We start from the raw sequence: 20,487 nt of genomic DNA on the forward strand, positions 1-20,487 counted from the left end.
CACGCTCTCATTTTTCAACCAAATTGGTTGAAATTTTGATCAAGTAGTCTTCGACGAAGCCCGGACTTCGGTATTGCATTTCAGCTTGGTGGCTTAAAAATTAATTAATGACTTTGGTCATTAAAAATCTGAAAATTGTAAAAAAAAATTAAAAAAATCTAAAACGATCCAAATTTACGTTCATCTTATTTTCCATCATTTGCTGATTCCAAAAACATATAAATATGTTATATTCGGATTAAAAACAAGCTCTGAAAATTAAATATATAAAAATTATTATCAAAATTAAATTGTCCAAATCAATTTAAAAACACTTTCATCTTATTCCTTGTCGGTTCCTGATTCCAAAAACATATAGATATGATATGTTTGGATTAAAAACACGCTCAAAAAGTTAAAACAAAGAGAGGTACAGAAAAGCGTGCTATCCTTCTCAGCGCAAAGTACTACCCCGCTCTTCCTGTCAATTTCACTGCCTTTGCCGTGCGCAGTGGACTGACGATGCTACGAGTATACGGTCTTGCTGCGTTGCATTGCGTTCAGTTTCATTCTGTGAGTTCGACAGCTACTTGACTAAATGTTGTATTTTCGCCTTACGCGACTTGTTACAGTTAGTCAAGTTTTGACTAAATGATTTAACATAGAGGGGGAATCGAGACGAGGGTCGTGGTGTATGTGTGTGTCTGTCTGTCTGTCTGTGTGTGTGTTTGTAGAGCGATTCATAAACTACTGGACCGATCTTTGTGAAATTTGACAGAGTTCCTGGGTATGATATCCCCAGACGTTTTTTTCATTTTTTGGATAAATGTCTTTGAAGATGTCATATCCGGCTTTTTGTAAAAGTTGAGGCAGCACTGTCACACCCTCATTACATTTAGTCAAGTTATGACTAAATGTTTTAACATCAAGGGGGGAATCGAGACGAGGGTCGTGGTGTATGTGCGTGTGTGTGTGTGTGTGTGTGTGTGTAGAGCGATTCAGACTAAACTACTGGACCGATCTTTATGAAATTTGACATGAGAGTTCCTGGGTATAAAATCCCCAGACGTTTTTTTCATTTTTTTGATAAATGTCTTTGATGTCATATCCGGCTTTTCGTGAAAGTTAAGGCGGCACTGTCACGCCCTCATTTTTCAACCAAATTGGTTGAAATTTTGGTCAAGTAATCTTCGACGAAGCCCGGACTTCGGTATTGCATTTCAGCTTGGTGGCTTAAAAATTAATTAATGACTTTGGTCATTAAAAATCTGAAAATTGTAAACAAAAATAAAAATTTATAAAACGATCCAAATTTACGTTCATCTTATTCTCCATCATTTTCTGATTCCAAAAACATATAAATATGTTATATTTGGATTAAAAACAAGCTCTGAAAATTAAATATATAAAAATTATTATCAAAATTAAATTGTCGAAATCATTTTAAAAACACTTTCATCTTATTCCTTGTCAGTTCCTGATTCCAAAAACATATAGATATGATATGTTTGGATTAAAAACACGCTCAGAAAGTTAAAACAAAGAGAGGTACAGAAAAGCGTGCTATCCTTCTTTGCGCAACTACTACCCCGCTCTTCTTGTCAATTTCACTGCCTTTGCCATGAGCGGTGGACTGACGATGCTACGAGTATACGGTCTTGCTGAAAAATGGCATTGCGTTCAGTTTGATTCTGTGAGTTCGACAGCTACTTGACTAAATGTTGTATTTTCGCCTTACGCGACTTGTTTTTTAATCAAATTGATTGAAATTTTGGTCAAGCAATCTTCGACGAAGGCCGGACTTCGGTATTGCATTTCAGCTTGGAGGCTTAAAGCGGGCATTCATCTAGTTTTACATATTCCTTTTAAGATCCCAATTTCTAAGATTTTTGGTGGTCTTAAAAAGAGGATTCCATCGTATAAAAAAAATGGCCAATTTTGTAGGATAGGTACAGGGGGCTGGATGCAAGGAGATATCTCATCTGCTCGGTACCCTATTATATTCTTTGTGTAGTTGTTTTAACTTGTGCCTGCAAGTTTTATGTGGGAGAAAGTGGACTGTTGCCGAGATGTGAGAGTTTGAGGGTGTCTAAATGGAAAAATAAATATTTTTATGGGTATTTGTACATGTTTGCCCTAATTATTGTCTCTGTCTGTGTCCTAGTCAGTGTGTCTGTCTGTCTGTCTGTCTGTCTGTCTGTCTGTCTGTCTCTCTCTCTCTCTCTCTCTCTCTCTCTCTCTCTCTCTCTCTCTCTCTCTCTCTCTCTCTCTCTCTCTCTCTCTCTCTCTCCCCTCTGTTCATGCTGTGGACATTTGTTTCATTGTGGTTTGTATTGTGTTTCCATGCAATGTCAACGGGCGCAGTGGCGTGGTGGTAAGACGTCGGCCTCCTAATCGGGAGGTCGTGAGTTCGAATCCGGGTCGGTGTCGCCTGGTGGGTTAAGAGTGGAGATTTTTCCGATCTCCCAGGTCAACTTATGTGCAGACCTGCTAGTGACTTAACCCCCTTCGTGTGTACACGCAAGCACAAGACAAAGTGCGCACGGAAAAGATCCTGTAATCCATGTCAGTGTTCGGTGGGTTATAGAAACACGAAAATACCCAGCATGCCTCCCCCAAAATCGGCGTATGCTGCCTGAATGGCGGGGTAAAAAGGTCATACATGTAAAAATCCACTCGTGCTAAAAACATGAGTGAACGTGGGAGTCTAAGCCCATGAACGAAGAATAAGAATAACTGACATGCAATGTCAAGTAGATATTATGAAGCAATTTGTTCACATCAAAAAGGCCAGCTTGCCAGAAATCGCAGCAAAGCACACCAAGATACCATAACACATTTATATATTATACTAGAATGAATACCCGCTTCGCCGGGTAGCCGGCTTCGCCGGGAAGAAGTACTTAGAGCCGTACGCCGGCTTCGCCGGGTCCGAACTATGGACCCGCCAAGCTTAGGTCCCTCCCAGATTCGTGGAATGGGAACAGCACGAAAATGATTCAGTGGCCATAATGCCATTCCTGACCATATCGAGTCCCATCCTTGTCGACGAATGTAACCGTGTTAATCACCTTTGGAGGCGAACTCCACTCAAACAGGACTGAGCAAGTTATGGCTTCTCAAAGGAAGGCCAGTACATAAATTTACACAAAAGCCGCCAGACCACATCACAAACAGAACTGAAGAATGCACAGGTGTTGCTTACATAGAGACACACACACTTACACACACACACACACAAACACAGAGAAGCCGTATCTATAGAGAGATAGATGACAGTGTATTTTTCGCGTGGCTATAAATTGATTCGACCTTTGCACTTTTACAGTGAGGATAATTTACGGGTCCAATTTACGTTCTGTACACTGCGTTGACCTTCTAAAAATAGGTAACAGTAACAGAACGCCGGGAATATCCGAAGACGCTCAGCGCAGTGGACAGCGCAGTGTAGTAACTTACAACTGAACGGGAAAGCCACACGAAGGAAGGGAGATAAACGCCAAACACTGGAGAAGATAAGGAAGAGTTACTTATAATGGTGAAATGAACCCAAAAACGAAAATGAGTTCAGCGCTGCGCGCTGAGAGCACGTGTTGAAATATCTCATCGATGATATTGTGTCCGGGGTGTAGCTGAATACGGTGTCCAAATTTGAAAAAGATCCACCGAGAACTTTGGCGTTGTGATGTGGTGTAGCGGCTATGGTGTGTCGGTATGGGGGCCCGGGTAAGCTGAGGTGGAACCAAAATAGCTGAGGTGGAACCAAAATCGGTTCCGCGCTGCGCGCTGAGAGCACGTGTTGAAATATCTCATCGACCAGGTTGTGTCCAGGGTGTACCTGAATATGATCACCAAATTTGAAACAGATCCATCGAGAACCTTGGCCGCGCATCGCGCACAGACACACAGACAGACAGACAGACAGACACTAGTCGTATATATATATAGATATACGAGGCAGAAAAAAAAACTCGCAAAGGAGTGTAATGAAGACGTGTTTCTATTTTCTTTTGAAATCACTCAATGTCTAACTTTCCTTGCATAATATCTATCAGTTATTTGACGAAGCAACCCAGCTGTAAGCAGATAGGGGAAACAAAATAGAACAGAAACTGAACTCACGGTCTTATTGAAAGTAGGTTTTCTGAACATAGCGACCCAGCTGTAAGCAGATAGGGGAAACAAAATAGAACAGAAACTGAACTCAGTCTTATTGAAAGTAGGTTTTCTGAACATAGTGTTTTCCGCCTTTTGTGGTAGACCATAGATATCCCTTGTGGTAAACTGACCACGCAAGACAGAACACTGAAGACGATTCATTTTGTGCAAGGGAAACAACCGTCGTTAAATAGCTGTTGGAATTGAAGCAGTTGTGTCCCTTCCATCGATTTTCGGCTTGGTTATACATAACATAGTATACTGAACTTAATTCTTGTCATAGAAACTGATCGTCCGTCTCGACATGTAATAATTGTCAGAAACGTTAAAGATATTGAAACCATCTTGTAAATCATCATAGATTCTTTCTGGCTTTTACCAGAGACATAGATAGAATGTATGTCTACTTTTACATATAGGCCCACAAGCGAATGATAACTATAGTTTAATCCACTTCTGATAGGCCTAATTAGAGCATCCCTCCACGTCAGTGCACGGACACCGTAACATGTCTAAATCTCCAACCTGTCCGCTTGGTTATACATAATATAGTAGACTGAACTTAATTCTTGTCATAGAAACTGATCGTCCGTCTCGACATGCAATAATTGCCAGAAACGTTAAAGATATTGAAACCATCTTGTAAATCATCATAGATTCTTTCTGATTAAAAAAAACACACCATATAAATATGTTATATTCGGATTTTTAAAAAAAGCTCAGAAAATTAAAAATATGAAACTTATGATTAGAAATAAACTTCCGAAATCGATTTAAAAACAATTTCATCTTATTCCTTGTCGGTTCCTGATTCAAAAAACATATAGATATGTTATGTTTGGAATAAAAACAAGCTCAGAAAGTTAAAAAGAATAGAGATACAGAAAAGCGCGCTATCATGCTAAACGCAACCGCTACTACGCTATACGGACTGGCTTGTCAATTTCACTGCGTTTTACACCAAAAATGTTGACCGGCTTATGATCTGTGGAGCCAGTCAAACGCGATGGCAGCCAATCATACAGACTGTGCGGAATTGAAGTTTACCAGCGAACTTTTTAGGCAACGTAGGGACAGTGACATATGAAGTTTGATTCGCAAGTCGGAATACAACCGGCACTACACGGTCAACGGAGCAGTTGTGGAGATAAACTATGGCACAGCCTGCTCGCCCACTCAGTGGCAAAAAGCTAAGTGTGCCATGTCATTGAACCCTGTCATCTTTTATATTTATGATTTCATTTGAGTGGTGACAACGTGGGGTGTGTGACACCTGCATAACCAGCGCTTTTGCATAACCGGCTATTATTTCCTATCTATACACGGGATCAGCGTGTTATTATCATTTTCTAAACTTTAACTGGCATTTTGTCAGTGACCCTTTTTCTTACGTTTTGAACGTAACAACATCTTTTGGAGTGAAGTCTCGAGGGAGGTGGCGAGTTAGTATACTTTTGTTGATTCTATCTATTTGTATGACTGCGAGAGTGGATCGTGGTGTGGTTAGTTAGCAGTAACTAACCGTTCATAATCACCTTTTGTGATATATTGTAACGGCGCCACACACACACACACACACACACACACACACACACACACACACACACACACACGACACACACACACACTCACACGCACACACCCACACATACGCACGCACACACCCACACGTGTACACAGACACACATACACACACACACATACACACACACACATACACACACACACACGTGCACACACACACGTGCACACACATACTCACACGCACACACACACACGTGCACACACATACACACACGCACACACACACACACACGCACGCACATACACGTGCACACACACACACGTGCACACACACACACACACACAACCAACACACACACACACACACACACACACACACACACACACACACACACACACACAAACACACCAAGTAACAAAACAAAATATTCTTCATTATTCTTACTTGTATTTATTCAATCATTATAAAAAAAAAAAGCGAACGTTAACCCCACACCCAGCCAGTCCGTGTCAAACCCATCCGCATGTTCTCGCAGCATCATTGGGAATAACTTTGTGAAGACTTTTTCTTTATCAAACGATTTGCCTGCGCATTGCCATCCGCATGTTCTCGCAGCATCATTGGGAATAACTTTGTGAAGACTTTTTCTTTATCAAACGATTTGCCTGCGCAGTGTGACGAACAAGACAGGCGCCGGCTTAACATGGAAATATATAGGAAACTTTACAGATTTCAAGAAAAGTTGCAATCACATGCAATCAAACAGGAAAATGTTTTTTTCAAATACGTTAAGTGCTAGGATGAATACGAGTGCGCTTTTCTATTCATTATTAAACAGAAGATACAGGTGTTTTCTAAATGATTCATTCTCGACCCTATTCTCATGGCGTGGACATAATTATGGTTAACTTTACGTATTTGAAACTACAAATCATCAATCAAGTCACATCAAATCAAAACAAAAATGTCATTCCAATAACCCTTTACTAGTACACGATTTAAAAAGATAATTGAAAGCTAAATAATTGTCGTTTCCATCACTTTATTATCCCATTGCTTGGAAGTTCGGGTCGCTTCCTCCCAGTGGAAAGCTAGCAGCCACAAGAGTCGCGCTACCCAGGTGTGTGTGTGTTTAGGTGTAATCAGCCACATGCACTTGTGGCAGAATGACCGAGGTCTTTTACGTGCCACTGTGGTGACACGGGGGTGGGACATGGGTACCATGCTGTATCATAAAGTTGACCCGTGTCCTTCACGGTCTGGATTTGAACCCGTGACCCAAGGACAACAAGTCCACTGCTCAACCAACTGAGCTACCAGGCCCCATATATGTGACCCTCCACCACGGAATGAGTCGCATGTAACCTTTGCATGATTTTCATATTTTTACATTTTCCTGAAGAGTTTTTTATGCTCTATGCAGTGGTGAAAACCGTTTTAGTAACGAGCGAAAACTGTTTGAGTTATAAGCCTGTGACTAAGGTGACCCTCACACTGTTACCAGACACTCTCCGGACTTATATTAAGCCTAGCGCAGAACCGCGCGAGGTGATATGCGACTCATTTCGTGGTGGAGTGTCACATATTACATATCAGATTATATATAAACTGTTTGTGGCGGGAGGAGATTAAGAAAAGTACAGTTATGAACCAACTGTTCTGTACAACCTGTTCAATAGTTTAGACACACATAATAAAGTCATAAATTAAAAGAGATCAGCTTTACAACCTCTTCTCTCTGTCGTTCTCCGCAAACCCTTTTTGCCCAACAAAGCAAACAAGCAAACAAACAAGCAAACTAACAAACACACTGACAACCAAAGAAATGTAAAATGAAACGAATGTTTTGAAATAATACCACTCGGAAAACAGTCTCAGATATATCACACTTCAACGGCAATTGTATTGTAACAAATAATTTCTTCGATTTTATCAATCTATATATTTGTAAGCCACTTATGGCAAATCAGGGTGACAAAAACAAAGGACGATACATTTTGAGACGGCTAGCTACATTGTCCTACTAACACAAGATCACAACAATTATAAACATCCTACCAGCGTGAAAAAGATCGCACGGTAGTAAACAAATGACTAGTTTTTACCGTAACTTTCCCTTTCAGTAAATACAAAAGCAAACAAACAAAAACAAAAAACAAATAATTAGATAAATATATAATAAATAAATTAGCAAATCTATAAATGTGTGCGTGCGTGTGTGTGTGTGTGTGTGTGTGTGTGTGTGCGCGCGCGTAGGTGCGTGCGTGCTTTCGTGTGTGTGTCCTACTAACACCCTGATTTTCCATAAGTAGCTTAAAAATATATATAGATTGGTGACCTTGTGTGCGTGTGTGCGCGCGTGCGTGCGTGCGGAGCTCGCGCGCGTATTCGTGTTTACTTACATCACTTGTCAGCTTTTCTTCACACAAAATATGAGCACGTTCTTATCCCAGTACAGTTTGCTTTTTTAGTGTGTTTGTATCAGGCTCCTTGGTCTTTCCCCCCCAAAAAAATGTACAAACTTTTTTGTACGAATCATCATCTTTCGTAAACACAGCTAGCGTAACGGTGACATCAATTTCACATTTCCACATGCCCCCCCCCCCCCCCCAAAAAAAAAAAAAAAAAAAGAAAGAAAAAGAAAAAAAAAGTGTCACCTCATCATTATAATTAAATTTACATCAACATAACACCCATCGCCATAGCAACAGAAAGCACAAGGACGCGAAGCGAGCCAATCACAGCGGCCACGCCACCGTTGTCATTATTGTTGTTGAAACCTCCGGGAACGCCAGTACCGCCAGTCCCGCCGGTCGTCCCGCGAGGCTTGGGGGGCGGGGTTGGGCGCACGGTGACGGTGGGGGACGGGATGGTGACCTTCTTGCAGAGGGGTTCGAACACACGCTTCGTCTCGGGCCCGTCCCGGCAGGGCTTGGGCATGGTGGTACACTCGTAGGCGGACAAGAGGTCGGCTGAGTCCTGTCCGCAGATGGTGGCGTAGTTTCTCAGCTCGCAGTCAACCTTGCTCAACTTCGTCCTGTTGGAGGGCAAGTTAATTCAATTCAGTTTAGTTTAGTTTAGTTTAGTTTAGTTTAGTCCAGTTCAGTTGAAGTCAAGTCAGTTCAAAGCAATTCAATTCAATTCAATTCAGTTCAGTTCAGTTCAGTTCAGTTCAGTTCAGTTCAGTTCAGTTCAGTTCAGTTCAATTCAATGTAATTCGGTTCAGTTTAGTTCAGTTCAGTTCGGTACAGCTCAATTTAATTCAATTCAGTTTAGTTCAGTTCAGTTCAGTTTAATTTAGTATAGTTCCGTTTAATTCAATTCAATTCAATTCAATTCAATTCAATTCAATTCAATATTATTATTTGAATGTAAAACAGTGTACATTTCTCTTTTGGCTCGTATACACGAAAAACATCACACACAATCACCCTCTCGAAACAGTGATGATGATGATGATGATGATGATGATGATAAATAATAATGGTGGTGATGATGATGATGATGATGATGATGATGATGATGATGCATATATCTATGAATGATATCTATGCTTAAGAGAGAGAACGAGAGAGAGAGACAGACAGACAGAGACTGAGAGAGACACAGAGACAGCGAAAGACAGCAGATATTTCTCTTTCATTTTCTTGTTTAAAATAGCTTGTGAAAATAAAAGAGGAATAGCACTGACTGGCAAAGACGGCTCTGGTACTGCAAGGGCGAGGTCTGACCCGTGCGGTATCTTTCTTGCTGCACCTGCTGGAACAACTGCAGGTTCTCCTGGTTGCACTGCTGAATAGCTGGGGCCGGCTTCACGAAGCAGTCGTAGGCTTTCAGGTACGCTGAAATAGCATCACATAATCCGAGATTATTGTGTGCCCCCCCAAATCTATAGCCACTTATGAATAGTGTACGCCTACGTTTAAGACAACGCACAGATACAGAGACTACGCAAATGAATGAAAACAAATTCATTTTCATTTTCATTAGTTTGTTGTCTCATTGCTGGGAAATTCGGACTGCTTCCTCCCAGTGGAAAGCTAGCAGCAACAGAGTCACGCTACGCAGCGGGTCAGTGTGCATGTTTAGGTGAAATCGACTTTGTCCATTTAAGGACAGGCTTAAAGGTGGTCGTCTACATGTTTGTTTTTCTTCAATAATCTTATGGTTAGATTTCGATACTAAATTATGTCAAATGATGAATGAACCATGGGAAAAAAAGTGATAGAAAAAAAAAACAGATGTAAAAAAAATTTCATTTTTGAGTAGCGTGACTCACGCTTCCAATATTTTGTTTTCTGTTTGCTAAGAACATGTGCTTTTCCTAAAAATACTGATCAATCAAATTCATGTCACTATCCTTATTGCCACGCCCAAACGGCAAGTGCAGCAACAATTTGACACTGGAGCGCTGTCCACGCTTTTTTTAAACGCACGAAATGCACGGGATTTTAGAGAAGTTTTACGCTTGGCATTTTCCAAATAAGGATATCCTACTATGAATACTGCGCTGGAATACTACAATGAATTTTCAAACAGCTACACTGGCTTCGTCTTTCCTGATCGAAAGCGGGTGTATTGTTGATATTTGTAGATAATAGACTCTGCATTTTAATGGTCAAATGGCGATTTCGGCATAAAAATGTAGACAAGGACCTTTAATGTCAGATCAAGTTAAAATCATTTTACCAGACACACATGCTACTTACAGCCGATGTCTTTACACAGCTCCAGTGTAGCCAGCTCCATGCCTTGCAGATCTATGCCTAATTCGTAAAGTTGATTGACGAGTTTGGGACACTCAGTGCTCAGGGGACTGAGGCAGTTGAACAGCTCTTGTCGTCGTCTGCGCACAGAGAATACACGTGAAATACGTTTGTCAGCGATAGTAAGCGTTAAGCAGGTGTGGGAAAAAAGACGAGGAAATCGCACGTCATTTATCTTGACACTCAATTTTGGCAAAAACTGAATGAAGCCCATGAGAAGAAAAGGGGGTAGGGGTGGGGGACGATGCAAGGGTTAGCCGTTAATATGATTTTTGGCTTCAAATTCCACAGTAAGACCAAAAAGAGAGAGTACCCAATCTGGGTTTTTTAGTATACCTGGTACGTTTGTGTTTGTGTGTGTGTGTGTGTGTGTGTGTGCGCGCGTGCGTGCGTGCGTGCGTGTGTGTGTGTGTGTGTGCGTGCATATGAACAATTAACGTGTTTTTTTGTAGGAAGAACGATTCTTATCATAACTTGGCCCCAAAAAATATGCATCAAAAACAAAAATAACAAAAGAAATAAACAGAAAGAAAGTATAGTAGCGAATAACTCGGATAAAATAAAGTAAAATGAAATAACAGTTTAAAAAAAATAACAATAAAGGGCAATGACTGACTTGTAGAAGTTTGTAACACTGGCGCTATCGTTGCCGATGTACTGGAACTTGTCTTGATAATACATAAACAGAAATAAACCTATAATAGCAAATAACTCGGATAAAACAAAGTAAAATGTAATAACAGTTTTATAAAACAAGGGCAATGACTGACTTGCAGAAGTTTGCTGCACTGGCGCTATCGTTGCCGATGAACTGGAACTTGTCTTTGATAATGGTGGCGTTCTGGAGGATGGATGAAGGATCTACCTGCACCGCCGCGAAACACTGGATCAACGTCTGTCTGCCCGGCTGCACGCACGCTGCACGTCAAACACAACGCCACAAGTTTCAAGGTCACAGAATTAACTGGTCAAAAATGGGTTTGATGTTGAACTTTAGCGTCGTAAATTCATAGCGGCGCACTATCCAGTAGCATTGTGGACTTATTTTTGATACACTTAGTCCCTGCAATCAAGGCAAATCATAATTTTATTAATCGTGACATTAATTGATGGATTGAGCTCCAAGCTTAAGCATAATTAATTAATTTGGTCATTTGATCGACGAAAATGACCAGAAAATGCATACATAACAAGAAATTCCTCCGAGGTAGGAAAAACACCCCCGTCAAAGGGAAATAACCTTCTCAGTTGGTGGCAGTGACTGAGTGAGAATGGTTATTTCCCTTTGACCATTAAGATGTCCCTCTATAAGTCCTTGTATAAGTTTAATCCACCAATAACTCCCTAACCGTGTGTTTGACTGGTCCCAATTTTTGTAAGGACCGTCTCAGGAATGTATAGAACCTGTTCACCAAGTTTGGTGACGATCGGTCCGTTCATTCTTGAGATCTATATGCGAACACAAACACACAAACAAACAAACAAACAAACAAACAAACACATCGACCGAAACCTATACACACCCCTATACCGGGGGTGTAATAACGACAGAGTCGGAAAGAGTTGCCTCCCCTCCCTCGGCTTCCGGAGCCCAGTGACCACCCTCCCCTCCCTCTTCAACCCAGATCGAGTGGCTTCTAGTCAGTCGCATCACTGCTTATTCTACTACCTCGTAAAACAAGAAATTCCTTCGAGGTAGGAAAAACACCCCCGTTGGTCAAAGGGAAATAACCATTCTCACTGCACCCATTCTCACTGCCACCAACTGAGAAGGTTCTTTCCCTTTGACCATGAATATGTTTCTCTATAAGTCCTTGTAGAATCTTAATCCACCAATAACTCCCTGGCCGTTTGTTTGACTGGTCCCAATTTTTGTAAGGACCGTTTCAGGAATGTATAGAACCTGTTCACCAAGTTTGGTGACGATCGGTCCGTTCATTCTTGAGATCTATATGCGAACACAAACACACAAACACACAAACAAACAAACACATCGACCGAAACCTATACACGGTATAGGGGTGTAATAAAGAATTGTCACTGCCATTGCTATACACAGAGCACTCACGGTCCTGGCAGAATCCTTCCATAAGTACGAGAAGTTGTCCTCCCACGGCAGCCATCATAATCCTGTCCTGCTCAGTGCACGTTGTCTGGTTCCACTTCTGCATCAGCTTCAGGATGCACGGTACCACCTTGTCTTGCTTAGCCTCGCTGGGGACAAAATCATTGCAAATTAGTCAGTGTGTAGGCTTTCAAAAACAAGAGCGTGCAATTTATGACACAACATAACGTTTCTTGTTGGTCATGAATGCAACGTTCCAATGGCATGTTTGTTTGTTTGTTTGTTTGCTTAACGCCCAGCCGACCACGAAGGGCCATATCAGGGCGGTGCTGCTTTGACATATAACGTGCGCCACACACAAGACAGAAGTCGCAGCACAGGCTTCATGTCTCACACAGTCACATTATTCTGACACCGGACCAACCAGTCCCAGCACTCACCCCATAATGCCAGACGCCAGGCGGAGCAGCCACTAGATTGCCAATTTTTAAGTTCGAACCCACGACCTCCCGATCACGGGGCGGACGCCTTACCACTAGGCCAACCGTGCCGGTTTCCAATGGCATGCCTTTCTTGCTTTTTTTGTTCTGAATTTTTGAACGTTGGCAGTCAATTTGTTTTTGGATGAGTGTTTAGGCTACTTTTCACTCCCTAGAGCAGCACGTGACATTTCGAAAGTGACACCTTATATCACCATGCAAAATCGATTCAGCCAAGAATGTTTATATTTTTTTATAATGGAGATTTATATAGCGCTTGACGTTCTCTAAGCGCTTTACATATTAATTTCTGCCGTGTGAGATGGACTTTGTTTACACAATATATCACGCATTCACATCGGCCAGTAAATCTTAAGCCATTACGGCGAATATTTACTTTTCACGGCCTATTATTCCAAGTCACACGGGTATTTGGTGGACTTTTTTTATTTTATTTTTTTATCTATGCCTATACATTTTTTGCCAGGAAAGACCCTTTTGTCAATCGTGGGATCTTTAACGTGCACACCCCAATGTAGTGTACACGAAGGGACCTCGGTTTTTCGTCTCATCCGAAAGACTAGCACTTGAACCCACCACCTGGGCTAGGAAAGGGGGAAGAAAATTGCTAACGCCCTGACCCAGGGTCGAACTCGCAACCTCTCGCTTCCGAGGCAAGTGCACTTTACCACTCGGCCACCCTTTCCCTTTCTGAAATCTAATTTTGTTTGGTATTCATGATCAAGTGGACTGATAATACCCTGAACTCACATAACAGCCTGGACGGACCTGCTTAACGTTGTGGTTCAAACGGTAAGGGGGATCATAGGCCAAGATTAGAATGAGAGAGTCAGTCCATATGGTACGGTCTGCAGTTGGACTTAAGTTACATGTACTAGGAGAAGCAGGGGCGGATCAGTCAGTTTGTAAGCAGGGTGTACTTAGAATTCAAAAGTGTAAATCGAGACAGCTAGGGGGAACTGGGGGCACGCCCCACCACCCCCCCCACCCCCCCCCTCCAACATAAAAATTATGTAAAATCGTTGGGAAGAAGCTAACTGGTGTTATCTGGTGCCATCTGAGCTTAGAAATGACCACGGATTCATCTTACCGAATTCCCCAAAAAAAACCACCCTGTTTTCAAGCTGGAGGGGGTGAGGGAGGGGGGGGGGGGGGGGGGTTGCACGTGCCCCCTGAGAGTAGTACAACTCAAATGTACGAGAGACATAAGACATAAGCCATAATATAAGACATAAGACATAAGAATGTATTACAACCACGTGCAGTACACAGGAATGTTGCTTGGCTTGAGTACATTCAATACATAATACATTTCTACACAACAACCAAACAAAGTGCTCACCGAAGTGCTGTGCGCACACACACACACACACACACACACACACACACACACACACACACACACACACACACACACACACACACACACACACACACACACACACACACACACACTCACAGCATTCTTTCACCCGCAGCCCTGTCTCTTCGGAGCCCTTGTGAACAGTTGACATTGTGTTGAGATATTAGCTATAGTACGTGTCACACTTCCCATGAAAATCAACTCACTTAGCCATTCAGACCTCATAGGAGCTCGGTAAAGCCAAAAGTCTGCCATGTTCCTTGTTTGTTTACTTTCTGTTCAAAGATACAGTCACTTAAATTCTCTCTTTTTGTATTGTGAAATGTAAACATTGTAATTGCAACAGATTAATTCTCAACTGATGCAAAAACAATTTAAAACAAATCTTAACAATACAAATAGACAACAAAAAACAAGAAATCAAATAAGCAAACAAACAAAAATCTAATATCAAATTGGTACTGGGTCGAGGTACTTTAAATGTAACATTTGTTTTGTCAATAATGAAACGTTCCAATAACCTACAATTCTTGTTTTTTGATTCTGAATTTTGGAACGTGTGTGTGTGTGTGTGTGTGTGTGTGTGTGTGTGTGTGTGTGTGTGTGTGTGTGTGTGTGTGTGCCTTTTTGTGGATTTCTTAAATCGAACGCCAACCCATACTTGCACAGGATATTCAAAACGTTCCAATAACCTACAATTCTTGTTTTTGAATTCTGAATTTTGGAACGTCGGCAGTCTGCTTTTTTGGTGGATTTCTAAAATCGAACGCCAACCCATACTTGCACATGATATCCTTGAAGCCATTGTAAGTGACGCCAGGCGGCAGGGCGCCGGTGACGTTGCGCGAGATGATGAAGAGGGTTCCGTTGTAGTCGATACCGTTGGGCTCCAAACACTGTGTCGGAATCTCTTGGTCCAGCCCGTTTCTGCACTGCCCGACCTGACCGTTTTGTTGTTGTCCGTATGTCACGTGCAGTAGGGTGAACACCGCCACTGTCACTGCAATGATACATGTATGTGGAATAGTTAGGCCAACACAAAAAAATAGTCTGTTTACGGTAACCCGACCGACCCTATTTTTTTCGCGCGACCCTAGACTTTTTTTGGCATTTGGGAAAAAAAAAATCTTTTGTTTTTTTTGCAAAATAACGTAAAAATATGTTTTTTTGGAAAAAAAAAAATCCCGACCTACCGACCCTATTTTTTGGGCCTATGTTACCGTAAACAGACCTTCTTTTTTTGGCCTTAACAACGCTGACAGCTGCTGTTGTGTTTTCTTTTTGTTTCGATACTGCTACTGCACGGCCCGAACTGACCCTGTTGTTGACCGTATGTCACGTGCAGTAGGGCTAACACCGCCACTGTCACTGCAATGATACATGTATGTGGAACAGATCTATAACAAAGATGACAGCCGCATCTGTTAGATGCACAGTAGCATGTTTATACAGTGGTGTATTATTTTTTTTCGACACTGCTACTGCACGACTCGAACTGAACCTGTGGTCGTCAACAACGCCACACACTACCGTTGTAACTGTAACATTATGCACTATTTTTTTAATTTTTTTTATTATTTATCTGTATTGGGGTGGCCGAGTGGTAACGCACTTGCGCTCAGAAGCGAGAGGTTGCGAGTTTGACCCTGGGTCAGGGCGTTAGCAATTTTCTCCCCCCTTTCCTAACCTAGGTGGTGGGTTCAAGTGCAAGTCTTTCGGATGAGACGAAAAACCGAGGCCCCTTCGTGTACACTACATTGGGGTGTGCACGTTAAAGATCCCACGATTGACAAAAGGGTCTTTCCTGGCAAAATTGTATAGGCATATATAAAAAATGTCCACGAAAATACCCGTGTGACTTGGAATAATAGGCCGTGAAAAGTAGGATAATTATGCGCCGAAATGGCTGCGATCTGCTGGTCGATGTGAAGGATGTATTGTGTACAAATTTCCATATCACACGGCATAAATAGATCCCTGCGCCTTGAGTCCGAGTCTGGAGATACGCGCGCAATATAAGACTTCATATATAATAGTATTTATTTATTTGTTTGTATATCTTTGATGATTAACACTAAATCACACACACACACACACACACACACACACACACACACACACACACACACACACGCACGCACACACGCACGCACGCACACACACACACACATTCACACTCAAATACACACACACACACACACACACACACACATACACACACACACACACACATACGCACACACACACGTAGAAAACGCACAACAAACACCATCCCACCACCACCACCACCACAACAACAACAACAACAACAACAACAGGACGACAACTCTAAGGAAAGTACAAGTATTGGCAACAATAGTAACAACCGTAAATCACAAATGTTAAATGATATTGAACGTACACTTCTCTTTTTTGTTGTTCGTTTTTTATAAACCAGCCTGATTATGATAATGCTATTGCTGTTGACGATGCGGGTGATGATGACAAAACCCCCCTCGTTCAGAAAACGATTCAACAAATTTAAGAAAATGGAAACAAAATGAACTCAAATGAATAAAGATAATGCATCACGGAAAAAAGGAATATGGCGAAATACAGCACACACAAAAACCCAGCTGCACTACAACAAAAATCGAAATAAAAAAGAAAACCAACCTGAAAATGTTATGAAGAGAAGAAGAGAAGCATTTTTATCACACGGAAAGTTGAATTTCAAAATGCATTTGAATATTGAAATAATGAATCACACATGGAGATGTGCTCATTCATTTGAAAAGAGCAACATTAGCTTTGGGAAAATGTTTACTACATTTAACCACAACGAAAGGTAAAGAATAATACAAACCGAATAAGTACAATAAAATAAAAAGGAAATCAAATCAAATACAAGGTGAAATGAAACGAAATAAATCAAAATAAATTACATGAATACCTTGAGTGGAAACGATTGCATAAAATCAACTACTCACCTACTGAAACCAGTACTTTCGAAGATAACATTTTTAACGCGTGACTGTAGATTTTATCAGCAAAGTAGAAACCAAACGTAAATATCACAGTTGAGTTTTTGAAAGAGAGCAGTCTTCTCTATCACCCCTTGTCAGTTTTTCCAGCGAAGTGATTTGACGGATGTTTCGTGTGCGCTCACAAGAAAGGGACTAAAAAAAAAATGGTAGCGAGCGAAAATGGCCTTTCACTTCAAGTCTCTCTAATTCTAAACGCAGAGAAACTTGTAGAGACCCCAAAACACGCCCCAAATCTTACGACATGACGTAGTTCCTATGCCTAAACCGGAAAGGTTCGGCTTCTTCCGCGATCACGTGACCGCACATCCGGGCTACGATGACGAATGAATTCGGTGAGGTGATTGAAAAGCTGTCATGTTTTCACTCGTTAAAGCTCGGTGCGACCAACACAACTAGGAAGCCCATCAAAGCGGGACACGTGGGTTTATTGATAATTAGTCCCGAGGGCCGGGCTATGACAGGACTGACTGCCCCCCTGAGCTGTTTACCTGTACGCGCAGCAATCAGCCGTCACACTTGGTGACGCATTAGGCCAAAAAAAAAAAATTGTCTGTTTAGGGTAACCCGACCGACCCTATCGATTTGGCGCCGACCCAAAAACTTTTTTTTGATTTCAAAAAAAAAAAAAAAAAAAAAGAGGTAAAAATGCTAAAAAGAGACATTTGGCGTTTCTTTCTCTCCCTTTCTCTCTGTTTTATGTATACGTTAGTTTTGAAACATGTATTCATCAAATATAAGAAGTGAATGTTCAGCCAACATAGCATTTACACAAAAAAAACAAAAAAAAAAAAAACTTTACCTACCTACCGACCCTACTTTTTTTGGTCATGTTACCCTAAACAGACAATTTTTTTTTTTTGGCCTTAGTGGAGGGGGAGTGTAAGGTTGCACGTCTGCAGGAGTCGATCACTGGTGGCAGTTGTACATGTAATTAGAACACTGAAGATCCTTAGTGTTTCAAGTCTCGATCACTGGTGGCAGTTGTACATGTAATTAGAACACTGAAGATCCTTAGTGTTTCAAGTCTCGATCACTGGTGGCAGTTGTACATGTAATTAGAACACTGAAGATCCTTAGTGTTTCAAGTCTCGATCACTGGTGGCAGTTGTACATGTAATTAGAACACTGAAGATCCTTAGTGTTTCAAGTCTCGATCACTGGTGGCAGTTGTACATGTAATTAGAACACTGAAGATCCTTAGTGTTTCAAGTCTCGATCACTGGTGGCAGTTGTACATGTAATTAGAACACTGAAGATCCTTAGTGTTTCAAGTCTCGATCACTGGTGGCAGTTGTACATGTAATTAGAACACTGAAGATCCTTAGTGTTTCAAGTCTCGATCACTGGTGGCAGTTGTACATGTAATTAGAACACTGAAGATCCTTAGTGTTTCAAGTCTCGATCACTGGTGGCAGTTGTACATGTAATTAGAACACTGAAGATCCTTAGTGTTTCAAGTCTCGATCACTGGTGGCAGTTGTACATGTAATTAGAACACTGAAGATCCTTAGTGTTTCAAGTCTCGATCCCTGGCTTACGAACGTTCATTTGCAGGGCCGGACCAAATGAGTTGTAAGGGGGGGTTCCTCCTTTTTTGGGGGGCAAATCAGCGAAGTGGCGAAGCCACAAGCGCGCGCCTGCTGAACTAGGGGGGTCCGGGGGCATGCTCCCCCGGAAATTTTTTGAAAAACGGTTAAAATCTGTGCAATCTGGTGCATTCTGAGCCTTGTTTTGAGGGTTAAGAGCAGCATTGTGGGGGGGGGGGGGGGGGGGTACCTTTTTCTCATCGGATTTCACATTGAATAAAATTTGTTAGAGACACACACAAAATTTATTTAAAAAAAAAAAAAAAAAAAAAAAAACACTCCAAGCAAGGTACATGCTTTTTCCGTGTCCCCGCCCTTGCTCTTTCTATTTAATAGCGTGTGCAATGCGGAGCATGCGTTTTGTTTGCTGGGTTTAGCGAGCTTCACCGAACCGGCCGCATCACTGATATAAACGTAAGGGGGAGTAGCTTACTTTCATAACTGGATAGGAAGGGACTGTGTATACCAGACAACATCGTTTTTTTTAAATAACGCGACATATAGAGAATACCACATGGCTTGCTGTGTCGTACCAGATTTCCCCGTCGCGATATAACCTTCGTGGTTGAAAACGACGTTAAACACCAAATAAAGAAAGAAAAGTACCAGATTTACATGAGTTATTTTTTAAAATATTGAACTGCGAGCGAAAGCGAGCTGTTCACTATTTGAAAAAGCAACGAGTGTAAATCTGGTACGACACAGCAAGCCATGTAGTATTCTGTTTATTCTACATACTGTACTTACTTGTATTTTACTGAAAATGTCCTGCAGTCGAGGCAGCTAACTTAATTGAAGACGCGTGTTTTGGAACTTCGATCTCTTCTAAAGCCTTGTGCAATCTATTACGTCAAAGTAAAGAAAAGTCACTCTGAAAATGTGGCGTGACGTGTTAGTTCTAAAAATTCATCGAGGGTAATTAGCGAGCACAATTTTTTTTCTATAGTGACGTTTGTCTCGGTGACTTTGGCATCGTAAGCAGTGGAAAAACAGGTCCCTGCCAGACTTGCTTGACATGACCTCATTTACATGATATACACACGTGTGATTTGAACGATTATTATCTGACGAGTGTCTCTCTCACGTATGTAGGATAAATCTTTGTATGCTGCTGCTTATCATTTTGCTACCTAGTCACGGTAAATCAGTTCGTAATTCTGAACATCCTCGCGGATTCACAGCTGATATTAGTATGGAATCAAAACACAAGAATAAAAAAACAAGAAAAAAGATGATGAATTTGGGATTGTTAGCAGTCTGTCTGTTTTTGGATGATCGATTTGTTTGTTTGTTTGTTTGTTTGTTTGCCTAACGCCCAGCCGACCACGCCATATCAGGGCGGTGCTGCTTTGACATATAACGTGCGCCACACACAAGACAGAAGTCGCAGCACAGGCTTCATGTCTCACCCAGTCACATTATTCTGACACCGGACCAACCAGTCCTAGCACTAACCCCATAATGCCAGACGCCAGGCGGAGCAGCCACTAGATTGCCAATTTTAAAGTCTTAGGTATGA

At 41.6% G+C, this 20,487-nt stretch overlaps 1 protein-coding gene across 1 annotated transcript; it reads right to left on the reverse strand.

Moving 5' to 3' along the window:
- Window positions 1–8,271: 8,271 nt before the first annotated feature.
- On the reverse strand, window positions 8,272–17,696 carry LOC138978194 (uncharacterized). The gene is made up of 7 exons (XM_070350859.1): window positions 17,326–17,696; window positions 15,137–15,356; window positions 12,497–12,642; window positions 11,199–11,346; window positions 10,372–10,508; window positions 9,354–9,504; window positions 8,272–8,699 (listed from the first exon to the last, which is right to left on the reverse strand). Exons 1-7 carry the CDS (start codon window positions 17,354–17,356, stop codon window positions 8,339–8,341), a joined length of 1,194 nt encoding a protein of 397 aa, XP_070206960.1. The 5' UTR covers window positions 17,357–17,696; the 3' UTR covers window positions 8,272–8,338.
- Between the last annotated feature and the right edge of the window lie 2,791 nt (window positions 17,697–20,487).

The sequence above is a fragment of the Littorina saxatilis genome, linkage group LG10 (assembly GCF_037325665.1).
Source record: "Littorina saxatilis isolate snail1 linkage group LG10, US_GU_Lsax_2.0, whole genome shotgun sequence".
Lineage (NCBI taxonomy): Eukaryota > Metazoa > Mollusca > Gastropoda > Littorinimorpha > Littorinidae > Littorina > Littorina saxatilis.

Bases quoted from the DNA above. Each gene is read 5' to 3' on its own strand.
- LOC138978194 (XM_070350859.1), bottom strand. From the start codon at position 17,356: ATGTTATCTTCGAAAGTACTGGTTTCAGTAG. The intron at 15,357-17,325 runs GTGAGTAGTTGA...GTATCATTGCAG, and splicing joins GAAAGTACTGGTTTCAGTAG to TGACAGTGGCGGTGTTCACC. The intron at 12,643-15,136 runs GTATGGGTTGGC...TTTTGTCCCCAG, and splicing joins TTCAAGGATATCATGTGCAA to CGAGGCTAAGCAAGACAAGG.